We start from the raw sequence: 16,169 nt of genomic DNA, 5'->3' as shown, positions 1-16,169 counted from the left end.
TGGGAGTTGCAGTTTTGCGACAGTTGGAGGCGCTCTGGTTGGGAAACACTGGTTTAGAGAGGGCAGCAGAAGAGACAGCTGGAGCCAGGGGACAGACAAGTACCATCCGTGACATGAATAGCACCTGAATAAGAATTGCTGAAGCAGCACAGGGACTACAGAGTGTTAACCCTGAAGTAGGATCATCTGAGAGAGATTAAGAGGTTGTATTATAATAGTCTGCCCCTGCTACGAGGGCCTAGAACTAGTATTAAGATATTGAGCCCTCGGCTATGAGCACGTTTGATCTGTCTTAGGCTGCATTCACACTTCGTTTTTACATTACGGGTGCCAGAAACAGCTGGGGGAGGGGCAAACCGGGCTCTTCCGTACCCCAGCCGGACCAGCACTGAACTCCATTTACTTTAATGAACCGACCGGAGTCAAACGGTGGCTCATTTTTGACCCGTATGCGGTTTCCTGACCACACCTAGAACTGTAGTTCTGCTGCTCAGCAGCAGCGTGAGTTAACTCTTTCCTTGCTGGGCTCCTGAATGGTATACATGGGTACACTATGCACCCCAGTATTCTATACAGCTGGCGTAGGTAAGTAGTGATGCTCTGCACCCTGTATATGCTATATATCACTCCTTACACTCTGTGGACTGGGCGCTCTGCATCCGACCCATGGAGTGGTACCAGAAGGCAGTTAAAAAATTGCCACAGGATACAAAAATGATTGTTTCCACACACCAGCAAAAACGCAAGAAAAGAATGCAAGAAAAACTAAAAAAAAACGCAGGAAAAAGCTGTATGGAATCCGAGCGTCAAAGCAATAGAACAAAAGAGATTTAGAACTTTGCACAAAATTTATCATGTGCCTTGCAATTGCACCAAATTTAGACAATCTACAAAAAACATGTACCTACAACAATGATAAATTTCCCCCAATGTATATGTGTGATTGTGTATATGTAGTAGAGCTGAGTGTGAGTGTGTGTATATGCAGTAGAGCTGAGTGAGTGTGTGTATATGTAGCAGGAGCTGAGTGTGTGATTGTGTATATGCAGCAGAGCTGAGTGTGTGATCAGGAATATGTAGCAGAGCTGAGTGTGTGGTTATGTAAATGCAGTAGAGTTGAGTGAGGGATTTTGTAAATGCAGCAGAGCTGACTGAGTGATCAGGTGTATGTAGTAGAGTTGAGTGTGTGCGTGGTCATGCTTATACATAATCACACATTCAGCTCTGCTCCATACACATGCCGCACACTAATTTCTGCTACATGTACATGATCACACACTAAGCTCTGGTATATGTACACAGTGTTAACCAACCAGGGTACCCCCAGCTTTTGCAAAACTGCAACTCCCAGCATGTCAAGTTTTGCAACACTTGGAGACATTCTGGTTGGTAAACACTGATATAGAGGTAAGGGGACAGATTGTTCAGCAAAATTACATATTTTTTAAACCCAGACATTCTGGGAGAGATTCTCAAAAACGAATGTAATTTCTGTTCCAGCGATATTATTCACACCTTTTTTTTTTCTCCTCACATTTTCAAAGGTCTCTTGTGCTGCTATGAAAATATGTGAAAATTCATTTTTGCACCCCAATTTTTTTTGCAGCCATATTGGATTATTTTTTGGCGCCAAATTTTACATCCCAGAAAATTCTGGGGGAAACATCTCACAAAATATTCCATGTTTACTAGTGCCCAGTGATAACTGTATAAATAAAAGATTTCTGAGCTTAAATGTGAGTGCAGGTGCAGTGACCAAGAAAAAAATAAATATATATATATACATATACATATATATAAATATATATATATATATATATATATATATATATATATTTTAATACCATTTTTCAATAATAATTGTTTCTTTTTTTTAAATAATTACTTAAATAACACCTTTTCCCCAAAAAACTAAGAAAAAAACCCCAAAACAGTAAAACTACAACACAATTTCTGTGATTTTCAGTGTGAAATTTTTGATGTAAACTGGACTCTCACCCCTTTGAAAATATCATGTAAAGCAGAAAATATACATGGACACGCCCACTTTTACAAAACTGACGTGAACAGTGTAAACCGCGGCACAAAGCTCTTTGAAAATGTGTTCGATACCTTTTGCGCCAAAATCTTGGCACAAAATTGATTTTTTTGTGCTGCTAAATTCTTTGAGAATCTCCCCTCTGTGTACTTTATAAAGATTTATGATTTTACTATTGTGCAGAGTTTTGTTCGGCGCAAACTGCTGCTCCAGCACTTCTAGCTATGTGAGCAGTGCCGTGGAGGTAGAGAAGGAGTGCACGGTAGAGCCAGGGGGGTGTTTCCATATTTGCGCAAAATTTATCAAAGGACGTGCACAACTTTTGTACATTTTTGAGCAAGAGTGTTAGACAAGAGGTGTAAAGGGGCAGATCTGTGTCTACAATAGACCCTAATGAGAAATCTCCCCCAATGATTCTATAAACTGGCGGTCGATAATGAGTATACAGTTTATATACATTTTTTACATTTTTTGTGTAGAGTTCTTTTTTAAATATAATTTTTAATAGGAAAGAAATAAAAGAAATTTTTGAAAAGGTTCCCAATCTCAGTTTTCGTTACTCAATAAAAGAGATTTACACCATTTTATGAACAATATAATTTCCGTTGTATGTATATAAAGTATACAAAAAAGAAGGTTGCAGCAGCAGCTCTCTTGGTCAAAAAATAGAGGCTCTTAGCGCACTTTTTGATCAAAACGTGTCCCCATCCACCACACGGAGGTGGCCTCTTGTTGGATGAGACCCTAACATGCCTAATCCACTCACCTCTGCTGGGCACATGGCCTCTGACATGCAGGATCCTTTTATATTATGCATGTTTTGTATATATATATATATATATATATATATATGCATTGTACCATGCGCACTATATCTCTGCACTTTTTATATCTTTTGTATATGTATGTATTGTATTGCATGCTCTATATATTCTTGCACTCTGCAGGCACTGCTCCTATCCATTTGGTTTTAGTATACATCATTCCTGCACACTAATCAATATTCATTTATACACTTCTATAAATGTATTTTTGTACACAAATATTTTTCTCATTTTTGTATATGTTGCATGCACTATTTATTTGTTTTATCATTATGCATGTGATCACATCCTGGTCATTTTTTTTATGCTTTCATTTTCCTCCGGATTATTATTATAATCATTATTACTATTATCTCTAATGTATTTGTATTATTTATAGCCATGTTATTGCCTTCACAGTCCACAGTCAGTTCTCCTACTATATATTTTCGTTCTTTGTATTATTTAGCCCTGGGTCCGATGTTCAGCTTATTTTGTATATCCCTCTATTAGCAGCGATCTGCGGTCATTTGGGGGAAGCTTGTCTTTCCCCCTAGAATTTTTTCGTGCACACATGCGCAGTATGAGTGACTATGGCCATGTTTTCGTGGCCGCACACGCTTTATAATGTGAATGCACGTTGCGTGCTCCATCACACGAGTGCCGCGGTGTCCAACGTCACTTCCGACCCAGCGGCAGGTGTGTTATTCCTTTTCTATTGGGTCGCTATTATATAAATACCGTACCTGTAGCCATTATTTGCAGCCAATATTTTTTACATATATTGATATATATTTATTTTATTCCGTCTATTATGTACATTTTTAGAATCATGTTCTTTTATTAATAAAAAACATATATTTTCATACATCGATTTGTACTTTATTTGGTGTCGGGTTTACAATGTGTTACGCTTTTGGCGTTTGTAGTTATATATTTAGAAGGGATAAGTTGCAATATATAGGGGAAAAAAAGAAACATGCGGGTTGGGGTGCAGGTGACTACTCCCAATGAAGCAGAGCTGTAGTGTTCTGATCAATCCGGGAGCTGTGTATTCTTTCCCCACCATCACTTTCCTCCTCCTCCTATTCTCAAAAATGAGGAATCCTCCTGCCAGACTACCCAAATCTGTAGATAACGTTGGACTTTTTGTCAGAATTTTATTAATATTTATATTTGTAGATTATTATATATTATATTTGTTTGTCTTCTATGTTATAAAGTGACGTTCCTTCCCACCCAAATACACAGTCCTCCGTATAAAGTCACCGCGCCCCCCCCCCCCAAAAAAAACACCCTACACCCAGAGTTTTCTATACCTTTATTTAATAATAAAAAGCTTATTTCATCCTATAAAACAAATGGATGTAAATGTCCATGTCTACACCTGTCCTCAGAGCAGTAACATTCCGTATGACATCACACATGTGACTTCACAAATGGTGGTAGCTGGAAAAAGAGGTGCAGAGCCCCAGAGGCCTTATTCTGAGGACTGCAATCTAGCGAGCACTAGTGTTTCTATATTGTTTCCTTGCGCTTTTTATTTTATCATGATTCGAGGGGACCACATCAGCAGGGATGAGGTCAATTTGGCCTGTAGCATGTGCTGGACAGTTACCATCCTCCTGGGTTCCCTCTTCACCACCGGCCCGAGTTTCTGGTTTGAAATCACCAGCAACCAACCGAGCCGGAATATCACCTCCAGCCACCTGCAAGGGCAGAACGATACCATCAGAGATCTGCCCAGCTTGAATACTACCAGCAGCGACATGAAGTGTCCCATCTGGACGAGGACCAGGATCAGAAAGATCACCCCTGTCCTGGTGAGTAATCAAACCTCTGCCAGCAGTGACATGAAGTGTCCCATCTGGACCAGGATCAGAAAGATCACCCCTGTCCTGGGGAGTAATGACACCACTGCCAGCAACGACGCGATCAACTGGGATTCCATTACCAACACCCTGCAGAGCGGGGCGGCCATCATCAAAAACTATCTTGGCTGGATCAGCACTTATGGTGACCTGATCATCTCCCTGCTATGCTATATCCCCATCAATAACAACCTGCTGGACCGGTTCATAGATGCTGTTGACGACCTGATCTCGTTTGCTACTATCATCAGTGACCTGCTGTCCTGGATAGACACCACCACTGACTTGATCTTCTGGATCCCCACCATCACCAGCAGCTCCCTGCTTGCCTGGATGAACCCAGTCAATGAGTTTGTGACCTGGATAACCACCAACAGCACTATAGAGCTTCTTTACGTGATCTGTAACCCCACCGCCATCAGCTGGATCGGCTTCTTCAGTGACAGGCTCACCTGGATCGCCATCACACTCCAGCTTCTGACGTGGGTTATGCCAAGGGGGATAGTGACCAGCATCACCGGACCGATGGACTATATTAACTCGGTCAGACAGTTCCTGGGACGGGTCACCGTTGCCATCCTAATTGTCAATATCCCCGAGATTAAAGGTGTCATTACCATCATCGCCAGTATACTATGGGCATTCACCACCAACCTGTATGTATGAACACTGGAAAAGATGAATAAACATTTGTATTTGACAAAAATTCCAATAGTTGTAATTACTGTTATAATAGACAAATTAGGGAATTTATTATAAATCAGTGTTTTATATGTCAGTGAGAAACAAAAATATCTAGGAGTAAGGTGCCCCAAATGTATGAAGAGCCGCAGTTGAATATGGTTTCACATAACTACAACTCCCAGCATGCCCAGACAGCCAATAGCACTGCTCAGCCTCTGATTGGTGGAGCACTTTGTCGTACGGTAATAACTCAACTAACTCCTTCCCGCAGAATGCCTTTTATAAACGGCGGATTGGGCACGTCCTTCGCGCATTCCGCCGTGCAATGCGCGGCATCGCATGGGTTAACTGGCAGAAGTCCCACTGTTACCAGCAGGAGGCAACTTCTGCAAGCCCCCCCAGGACCATCTGTGGATGGTCCTAGTCAGCAATCACTGTGATTGGTCCCTGTGGAACAATCACAGTGTCTCAGCTGACTGGGGGGGTTAAAGTTCATTTCCCTTGGTCTGCCCACAGCGGCACATACCTGGGACCAGGACCGGCGGCAGGCACAAGTGGAGGAGGCAGCTGTGGCATCAGACACAGCAGTGAAGATCGCTGTAATGTGATCTTCCCTGCTGCTTCTAGGAGGCATTCTGGGAGTTGTAGTTTTGCAACATCTGGAGGGCCACAGTTTGGAGACCACTGTGTAGAGGTCTCCAATCTGTGCTCTTCCAGATGTTCCAAAACTACAACTCCCAGCATGCCCGGACTGCCCAGGCATGCTGGGAGTTGTAGTTTGGCAACATCTGAAGGGCCAGATGTTACAGAACTACAACTCCCAGCATGCCTGGACTGTCTGGGCATGCTTGGAGTAGTATTGCAACAACTGGAGGCACACTGGTTGGGAAGCATTGTCTGTTTCCTAACTCAGTGTTTCCCAACCCGTGTGCCTCCAGCTGTTGCAAAACTATAACTCCCAGAAAGCACTGACAGATCATGCATGCTGGGAGTAGTAGTTGAGCAACAGCTGGAGGCCCACGGGTTGCGAAACACTGAGTAAAGTAACAAACTCAGTGTTTTGTAACATGTGTGGCTCCAGCTGTTGCATAACTACAACCCTCAGCATGCACGGACAGCCAAAGGGCATGCTGGGAGTTGTAGTCTTGCCCACCCCCCCCATGTAAATGTACAGGGTACATTCACATGGGCGGGGGTTTACAGCAAGTTTCCTTGTTGTAAACCCCCGCCCTTGTTATGTGCCTTGAGGGGTGTAGATTTCAAAATAGTATGCCATGTGGGGGCTTTTCTGCTGTTCTGGCATAATAGGGGCTTCCTAAATGTGACATGCCCCCCAAAAACATTTCACTCTCCAAAATTCCATTGTTGCTCCTTCCCTTCTGAGCCCTCTACTGCGCCCTCCGAACAATTTACACACACATATGAGGTATTTCCTTACTCGAGAGAAATTGAGTTTCACATTTGGGGGGATTTCTCTCCTTTTACCCCTTGTTGAAATTCAAAAACTGGGTCTACAAGAACATGTTAGTGTAAAAAATTGAGATTTTGAATTTTTTCCTTCACTTTGCTGCTATTCCTGTGAAACACCTAAAGGGTAAACAAACATTTTGAATGTCATTTTGAATACTTTGAGGGGTGCAGTTTTTATAATGGGGTCCTTTGTGGGGTATTTCTAATATGAAGGACATTCAAATCCACTTCAAAACTGACATGGTCTCTGAAAAATTCAGATTTTGAAAATTTTGTGAAAAATTGGAAAACTGATGCTGAACTCTGAAGCCCTCTGATGTCTTCCAAAAGTAAAAGCCATGTCAACTTTATGATGCCAACATAATATATTGTATATAATATAATAATATAAAGATATCTCCCGTATGATGCCAACATAAAGTAGATATATTGTATATGTGAATGAATATATCATTTATTTGGGATGTCTATTTTCCTTACAAGCAGAGAGCTTCAAAGTTAGAAAAATGCAAACTTTTCACATTTTTTATAAAATTTGGGAATTTTTCACCAAGAAATGATGCAAGTATCGACAAAAATTTACCACCAGGATAAAGTAGAAGTTGTCACGATAAAACTATCTCGGAATCAAATTCATAAGTCCAAGCATCTCAGAGTTATTAATGCTTAAAGTGACAGTGGTCAGATCCTTAAAGGGGTTCTCCGGTGCTTACACATCTTATCCCCTATCCAAAGGATAGGGGATAAGATGCCTGATCGTGGGAGTCCCGCTGCTGGGGACCCCCGGGATCTTGCACGCGGCACCCTTTTTGTAATCAGTCCCCGGAGCGTGTTCGCTCCGGGTCTGATTACGGACGACCACCGGGCCGGCGGCATGTGACGTCACGCCTCCGCCCCCGTGTGGACAGGTAGGGACAGATTAACTCCCCCCCCCCCGCAGTAGGCAGGTAGTACCCCCAGATTAACCCCCACATAGGCAGGTAGTCCCCCCAGATTAACTCCCAGTGGGCAGTTTGTACCCCCCAGATTAGACCTCCCCCCTAATAGGTAGGTAGTCCCCCAGATTAACTCCCCAGTGGGCACTTATTACCCCCAGATTAGACCCCCCCCAGTGGGCAGTTAGTACCCCCAGATTAGACCCCCCCCCCATTAGGTAGGTAGTACCCCCAGATTAGACCCCCCCCCAGTAGACAGGTAGTACCCCCAGATTAGAACCCCCAGTAAACAGGTAGTACCCCAGATTAGACCCCCCAGTAGACAGGTAGTACACTCAGATTAGACCCCCCCCAGTACACAGGTAGTACCCCCAGATTAGACCCCCCAGTAGACAGGTATTACCCCCAGATTAGACCCCCCAGTAGACAGGTATTACCCCCAGATTAGACCCCCCCAGTAGACAGGTAGTACCCCCAGATTAGACCCCCCCAGTAGGTAGATTGTACACCCAGATTAGACCCCCCAAGTAGACAGCTAGTACCCCCAGATTAGACAACCCCCACCCCCGGCAGGTACCTTTTTAGTTGCCGGGGATTCAGGGCAGCACCTTCCCCAGATAAGAGCAAGCACAGCTACGCGCGTAATGACGCTCGGTCACGTCACACTCTCAGAATACCTAGGGCTGGCGTCAGAACATAGGCCCTTAAGTTCTGGGAGCGTGACGTGACCGAGCGTCATTACGCACATAGCTGTGCTTGCTCTTTTACAGCCTGGCCCACAGGGTAAGCGGCTGAAATGAGATATTTCCTGGTTGCCAAATAGGCCAGTCCGGCCCGTGTTACTGTACAGGGCAGGAGGATGGCCCAGCCTGCGGCCCTGACAGGTATTATAAAGATATGCAGGTTCATGAACTATTTCTCCCGTTACTATCTTCCGTCACAAAATAACAGCCGTTATTAATAAGGGGCTATAACGGGTTAAAACGGCTATTAGAAAAATCCCATAGACTATGATGGGATTTTCTAACGGCAGTATAGGATTTTGGAACTGACGTTTTTAGCTGATTTTCAGACTGAACTTCGTACGGATGTTTAAAAACGGAGAATTTTGTAGTGTGAAAGAAGCCTAACTAACACAATGATATATATAAATGAATATCAATTAGATATCATTAGTAAGAAAGCATTACAAGCTTATTAGTTAATTGACTATAGTAGAACAATACATGTGAGTAGGAAGTAACTTGTTACAATACAACAAAAGCTACTTTGGTTAGGATATCATATACAGACTCTATCTAGAGCAGTGATTCCCAACTGGGGGGCCGCGGGATTTTGCCGGCAAATATATATTTTTTTAATTCACCGTCCCGGCTTGTGCGTCTGTATTTTATGGCGCGGCAGGGGGGAAGGGAAGTATGTGTGCGCTATGCTGTGCGTGCACACACCGCATCCCCCTGCATCCCTCTCACCCTGCTGCCCAGTGAGTGAGTGCACTGACGGTGCTCTACCTGCTTACCGTGCCGGTGTAGTGACCCGTGCCCCAGCGTCCCCCTCCCCCTCCAGCGGCCCAGTGAGTGAGTGCCCTGTCGAAGCCCTGAGTCGGTGCCTTGCCGGAGAGGGGAGGAAGGTGGAAGCTGCGCCTGATTAGTGTAGTGCCAGTGTAGTGAAGAAAAATGGCTTAAGGGACTGTACGCTTTCCTACCCTCAGTTACCCCTTCTTAACCCTGTCCACCCCCCTCACCCCTGTCATCCATGTCCACTTTGTTCACCCCTCTGTCCCTTTGTCACCCCTCTTTTATCCCCCTTGTCATCCTTGTCCACCCCCTGTCATCCCTGTTCACCCCCATATCTCCCGTGTCCACCATCCTGTCATCCATGTCTGTAACACATGTTCACCCCCCATCCACCCCTCTGACCACTCCCCAGTCTACATCTGTCACCCATGTCCCTCCACCCTATTCACCCCTCTGTCCCTCCTGTCCACCCCCCTGTCATCCATGTCCACCTTGGCCATCCCCCTATACACCCCTCTACACCCCTCTGTCACTCAAGTACATCCCTCTACACCCCTCTGTCACCCATCTACATCCCTCTACACCCCTCTGTCACCCATGTACACTCCTCTACACCCCTCTGTCACCCATGTACAACCCTCTACACCCCTCTGCCACCTATGTACACTCCTCTTCACCCCTCTGCCACCCATGTACACTCCTCTACACCCCTCTGTCATCAATGTACACTCCTCTACACCCCTCTGCCTTCCATGTACACTCCTCTACACCCCTCTGCCTCCCATGTACACTCCTCTACACCCCTGTCACCCATGTACACTCCTCTACACCCCTCTGTCACCCATGTACACCCCTCTGTCTCCCCTCTACACACCAGTCACCCATGTACACTCCTCTACACCCCTGTCACCCATGTACACTCCTCTACACCCCTCTGTCACCCATGTACACCCCTCTGTATCCTCTCTACACACCAGTCACCCATGTACACTCCTCTACACCCCTCTGTCACCCATGTACACTCCTCTTCACCCCTCTGTCATCCATGTACACTCCTCTACACCCCTCTGTCCCCTATGTACACTCCTCTACACCCCTCTGTCACCCATGTGCACTCCTCTACACCCCTCTGTCACCTATGTACACTCCTCTACACCCCTCTGTCACCCATGTACACTCCTCTACACCCCTCTGTCACCTATGTACAACCCTCTGTCACCCATTTACACTCCTCTACACCCCTCTGTCACCCATGTACACTCCTCTTCACCCCTCTGTCATCCATGTACACTCCTCTACACCCCTCTGTCATCCATGTACACTCCTCTACACCCCTCTGTCACCCATGTGCACTCCTCTACACCCCTCTGTCACCTATGTACACTCCTCTACACCCCTCTGTCACCCATGTACACTCCTCTACACCCCTCTGTCACCTATGTACAACCCTCTGTCACCCATTTACACTCCTCTACACCCTTCTGTCCCCCATGTACACTCCTCTACACCTTTCTGTCACCCATGTACACTCCTCTACACCCATCTGTCACCCATGTACATTCCTCTACACCCCTGTCATCCATGTACACTCCTCTACACCCCTCTGTCACCCATGTACACTCCTCTACACCCCTCTGTCACCCATGTACACTCCTCTACACCCCTCTGTCACCCATGTACACTCCTCTACACCCCTCTGTCACCCATGTACACTCCTCTACACCCCTCTGTCACCCATGTACACTCCTCTACACCCCTCTCTCACCCATGTACACTCCTCTACACCCTTCTGTCACCCATGTACACTCCTCTACACCCCTCTGTCACCCATGTACACTCCTCTTCACCCCTCTTTCACCCATGTAAACTCCTCTACACCCTTCTGTCACCCATGTACACTACTCTACACCCCTCTGTCACCCATGCACATTCCTCTACACCCTTAAAAACCAGCCCTGGAAAAATAGTCACACCAGCCCCACAGCATTGCGTTATTGTAGCAGTCACTTGCGCTACCGCCAGAATCACGGAACTCAGTTCCCAGTGTCCAGCGCTTCTGGGTTAGGTTACCTGATCTCACACAGCTGCTCATTCAATTACAGGCCGAAGCAATGTCCAGACTCAGGTGCTGATTGGATGGCTGGCCATGTGACATCACGTCACCTAACCAAAAGTGCCAGATACCAGGAACAGAATTCCGTCATTTCAGTGGCAGTGTAAAAGCGAGGAATTTTAGAGAGGTTCTTTTTTTTTTTACTGTTCCCCCTCCCGTAATAGATATTACATAGGGTTAAAATACCGTGGGAAGCATAACACTGGTGCAGGCATTGAGACATAGTTTGAAAATGCTACCAGAATACAGGTAAATAGTCACAGGGGCAGGTCCTGGCGGCTGCTCCCTGCCCAGCCGGCTTGATTGACACGTCTCTCTAGTCTCTAGCAGTGAATAGGGAGACCCTGGAAGACAGTGGTCAACACTACAAAGTCCAACACTACACCTTATCCCGACTTTGCAGGTTCCTGCATACAGATGGGGTGCTCAATCCCAATAGTTTATAGCAGTAAGCATAACAGTCTCACAGTAGAACATTATTGGAAGCACTCACCAATCAACTGGGCAACATTTCCTTTGCACAGGCTTTGATAAATCTCCCCTAGGTCTCCAAACTGTGGACTGTTAGGTATTCCAACAACGGTCTGTGCATGCTGGAAGTTGTCATTTTGCTGGGAGTTTTAGTTTAGCAACAGCTGGAGATTCACAGTTTGGAGACCACTGATACAGGGAGAGATGCGTCACCTGCCCTGCTGAGACCCGCCCTGAGGACAAATCACCGGTTTCGGTGGCATTTACAATCTAAGATTCCTTTGAATTATCGAGTGTCATGGGATCGTGATGCCTGCACCAGTTTTATGCTGCCCGCTGATTGGGCAACATAAAACTGATAACAGGTTCCCCTTAACTGTAGTTAAATTAAAAAATATAGTTATTTAGAAATAGTGAATAAACAACCAAAATTGCAAAAAAAGAAAAAAAAAAAAGAGAACCAAAGTGCCCCTCCCTTACAAAGTAGTAACAGCAGGTCTCCTCTTCCCAGAACCTACCCCCTACCCAACATTACAGGTCCCCCCTCATCACAGGTCCCCCCTCTCCAGCCCCCCACATCACAGGTCCCCCCCTTCTCCAGCCCCCTACATCAAAGGCATCCCCTCTTCAGCCCCTCATATCACAGGTCCCCCGTACCCAGCCTCCACATAACTGGTCTCCCCCAGCACCCACCAACATTACAGCCCCCCTCCTTGCAGCCCCACACATCACAAGTCCCCCCTTTGCAGCCCCCCACATCACAGGTCCCCCCTTTGCAGCCCCCCACATCACAGGAACCCCTTTGCAGCCCCCCCACTTCACAGGTCCCCCCTTTGCAGCCGCTCACTTCACAGGTCCCCCCTTTGCAGCCCCTCACATCACAGGTCCCCCCTTTGCAGACCCCATCATCACAGGTCCCCCCTTTACAGACCCCATCATCACAGGTCCCCCCTTTACAGACCCCATCATCACAGGTCGCCCCCCCCCCATTTGCAGCCCCACACATCACAGGTCCCCCCTTTGCAGCCTCTCACATCACAGGTCCCCCTTAGCAGCCCCCCACATCACAGGTACCCCCTTTGCAGCCCCACACTTCACAGGTCCCCCTTTGCAGCCGCTCACTTCACAGGTCCCCCCTTTGCAGCCCCTCACATCACAGGTCCCCCTTTTGCAGACCCCATCATCACAGGGCCCCCCTTTACAGACCCCATCATCACAGGTCCCCCCTTTACAGACGCCATCATCACAGGTCGTCCCCCCCCCATTTGCAGCCCCACACATCACAGGTCCCCCCTTTGCAACCCTCACATCACAGGCCCCCCCTTTGCAGCCCCACACATCACAGTTCCCCCCCTTTGCAGCCCCCCCCCCCATCACAGGTCTCCCCCTTACCAGGCCCCCACACACACACCACATAACAGGACTCCCACCCTTTCCCTTACATAGTACTAACATTAGGTTCCCTTTTCCTCTCACCCAGTATAGTAGATCCTCCCCCGAGCAGCTGCAGTCACTGTGTGCGGACAGGAGGAGGGGCCAGGAGCAGTGAGGAGGCAGAGAGTAGAGGGGAGTGTACTGTCTGTACAGCTCCCATTACAGACTCTGTACCCCAGACCTCCGGACTTCCGCTCACTGTATCAGCCTGTCAGGAGCCTTAGACCTGTGTGTGATGTTGCAGCTGTGGTGCACACAGGTCCAGACACTGCTGACAGACTAAAGGCGGGGTTCACATACGGGAGCGCATACGGCAGGGGGAGCTAAAACCTCGCACTCCCATATGCTTTCGTATGCGCTCCCGTATGTAATTCATTTCAATGAGCCGGACGGAGTGAAACGTTCGGTTCGGTCGGCTCATTTTTGTGCTCTATGCGCTTTTTCCCCGGACCTAAAACTGTGGTCAACCACGGTTTTAGGTCTGGTTGTTAAAGTGCATACGGCGCAAAAATGAGCCGACCAGACTGAACGTGATGTGAACCCAGCCTAACACAGTGACTTGTCAGGACTCAGGGCGGCGGCCTATCGGGAATTTTCCTGGTATCCCGATAGGCCAGTCCGCCCCTGGATAATATCCCTCCATTGCCCCAGCAGAGAAAAGTTGGACTAAGGACTATCTCCTGCAATGATAGGTTGGGAGATGCATATGACAGAACCACTATTCAACTGTGTAAAATAAATGAAGGAAATATTAACCCTTGACACTTTGGTTACTTCAGTGTATGCATTAGATTAAGATTAGATTGAGTGAAATGCAGAATAATACATTTTGCAAACTTTCCAGGACCTGATACACATTTTATGCATTAAGCTAAATTTTAGACTATCGTCTACCCGGCAACTTTCTGGCAAATGGTAACTGGAACAGTTGTACAGGGTCACGACAACGGCTTTAGTTAAGTTGTATTCATGTCTATTAATTTAACAATAGCATCCTGTCTGCTGTTCCACTGTCTAGCAGCAAATAGGTATTGGCTGACCAATTCATTTCTTTTTAATCTCATTAGAATTTTTCTATTCTTAGGACAATTGACTTGGATCACTGTTTAGTTCGTCAATCAAGAGAAAATGGGAAGGAAATCCTATGTGTGGTCATGGAGAGCATTCGGACAACTCGCCAGTGTTCTCTGTCTGTCCATGCTGGTATGTGGGGAGAAGCCATGAGGGTAAGTATGCAGATATCACACTTTACTGTCAACAACTTTCTAAATAGTCTTCTCTGAATTTAGAAACCCTACGTGGATTTCTTTACACCATAAGGCACTACAACTCCCAGCATGTCTGGAGAACAGCAAAAGCCTGTCCGGGCATGCTAGAAGTTGTAGTTTTGATTGTAGATTTGCGCCAAAAGATGCAACAAACTTAAAAGTTGAACATAATAAATCCCTGGCCACTGTAAAAACACAACTCAAAACACGTCTACCACGTAAAAAACACATGTAAATTAAAAGTCACACAAAAAGTTGCAAAAAATGCACCGTGCCAAAAGATTGTGACTAGAGATAAGCGAACTTATAGTAAATTTGATTTGTCACAAACTTCTCGGCTCGGCAGTTCATGACTTTAGTCTGCATAAATTAGTTCAGCTTTCAGGTGCTCCGGTGGGAAAAGGTGGATATAGTCCTAGGAGAGAGTCTCCAGCCCACCAGAGCACCTGAAAGCTGAACTAATGTATGCAGGATAAGTCAGCAACTGCCGAGCCGAGAAGTTCGTGACGAATCGAATTTACTGTAAGTTCGCTCATCTCTAATTGTGACAAATATACCCAGTAAAATGCTCCATAAATACCCCCCCACACTGAAAAACACTGCCATAAGACTATGGTTATACTTCAACTTACTGATCAATATCTTGTTGTGCTGACATCTAGTGGCCAAAGATAAAACTCCAATAATTTACTCCAATATTATACTTCATTTTTTGGAATCAGTATTTGGGCGGAAAATGCCCAGGCATTAGCTGGGAGTCAATAGGGAAATATATATTCCATTCCTTCCTGGTGCTTTTGTTTAGGTGTTTTTTACATTTTAGTGCCATTTTTACATTTTAGGGCAGTTTTTCAAAATTTACTGCATGCTCTGGCCATAGCTTTTTTATCTGGATTTTGTAGTTCTATAGGTTGGGGGGGAAAACGTGTACATGTATGTGGCCATTTTTTATAGTGTTTATCTAAATTTACCCAAACCACCACCCACAATTTTTAAGTAGAAATCTTCGAGTCATGATGAAAGAATCACATGTTTTGTGATGAAACTAACAGAAAAACAAAGGAAGAAAACAAGGACAAATAAAAAATGTCTATATAATGCACACCACCACATAATACCACAATAACCACATCAAGAAGGAATAAAAAGACAGGGCAGGTGTTTGACTGGGCAAAAAAAAAAATAGCAAACATAATCCATAGTCTTGATTTTTCGTTATTAAGCAAATGGGGCTCAAGTGCCCAGGGGGCGTTCCTCAACACGACAAGAGCCCATGTAAGTCCAGACCATAGCCTTTCCTCTGTCTAGTCAGTCAAATGGGGTAGGCAGATGCAAGCAGGCTGTGGTTGGTAATAACAAGGACATGGACTGGATTTCATTGGAATCTTGCTGTAATTAAGAATGCCCCCCAGGCACTTGAGTCTTATTTACATAATAACAAAAAGTCTTGTATCTTAGCACTGGAAAGGACTATGGAGATGAAAAAAAAAGTATGAGGTAATTTGCTTAATTACACCAATTCCTGCTGACAGGTCCACTATAGAGTTAGTACTTCCCGTGTTCTG

At 45.8% G+C, this 16,169-nt stretch overlaps 1 protein-coding gene across 4 annotated transcripts in view; it reads left to right on the top strand.

Annotated features, from left to right (window-relative positions):
- The window catches only part of LOC130284478 (pejvakin-like), a 63,012-nt gene that overhangs the window by 17,790 nt on the left and 29,053 nt on the right, over positions 1 to 16,169 (top strand). For all 4 annotated transcript variants that reach the window (XR_008847049.1, XM_056534871.1, XM_056534869.1 and 1 more), the window contains exon 3: positions 14,421 to 14,562. Coding sequence is in view for 3 of the 4 variants with exons in the window: in XM_056534871.1 (XP_056390846.1) it covers positions 14,421 to 14,562 (142 nt within the window). In the remaining variant the exon portion in view is untranslated. The remainder of the gene's footprint in view (positions 1 to 14,420; positions 14,563 to 16,169) is intronic.

The sequence above is a fragment of the Hyla sarda genome, chromosome 8 (assembly GCF_029499605.1).
Source record: "Hyla sarda isolate aHylSar1 chromosome 8, aHylSar1.hap1, whole genome shotgun sequence".
In the NCBI taxonomy this organism is placed as follows: domain Eukaryota; kingdom Metazoa; phylum Chordata; class Amphibia; order Anura; family Hylidae; genus Hyla; species Hyla sarda.
This window is presented reverse-complemented; position numbering and strand designations above follow the sequence as displayed.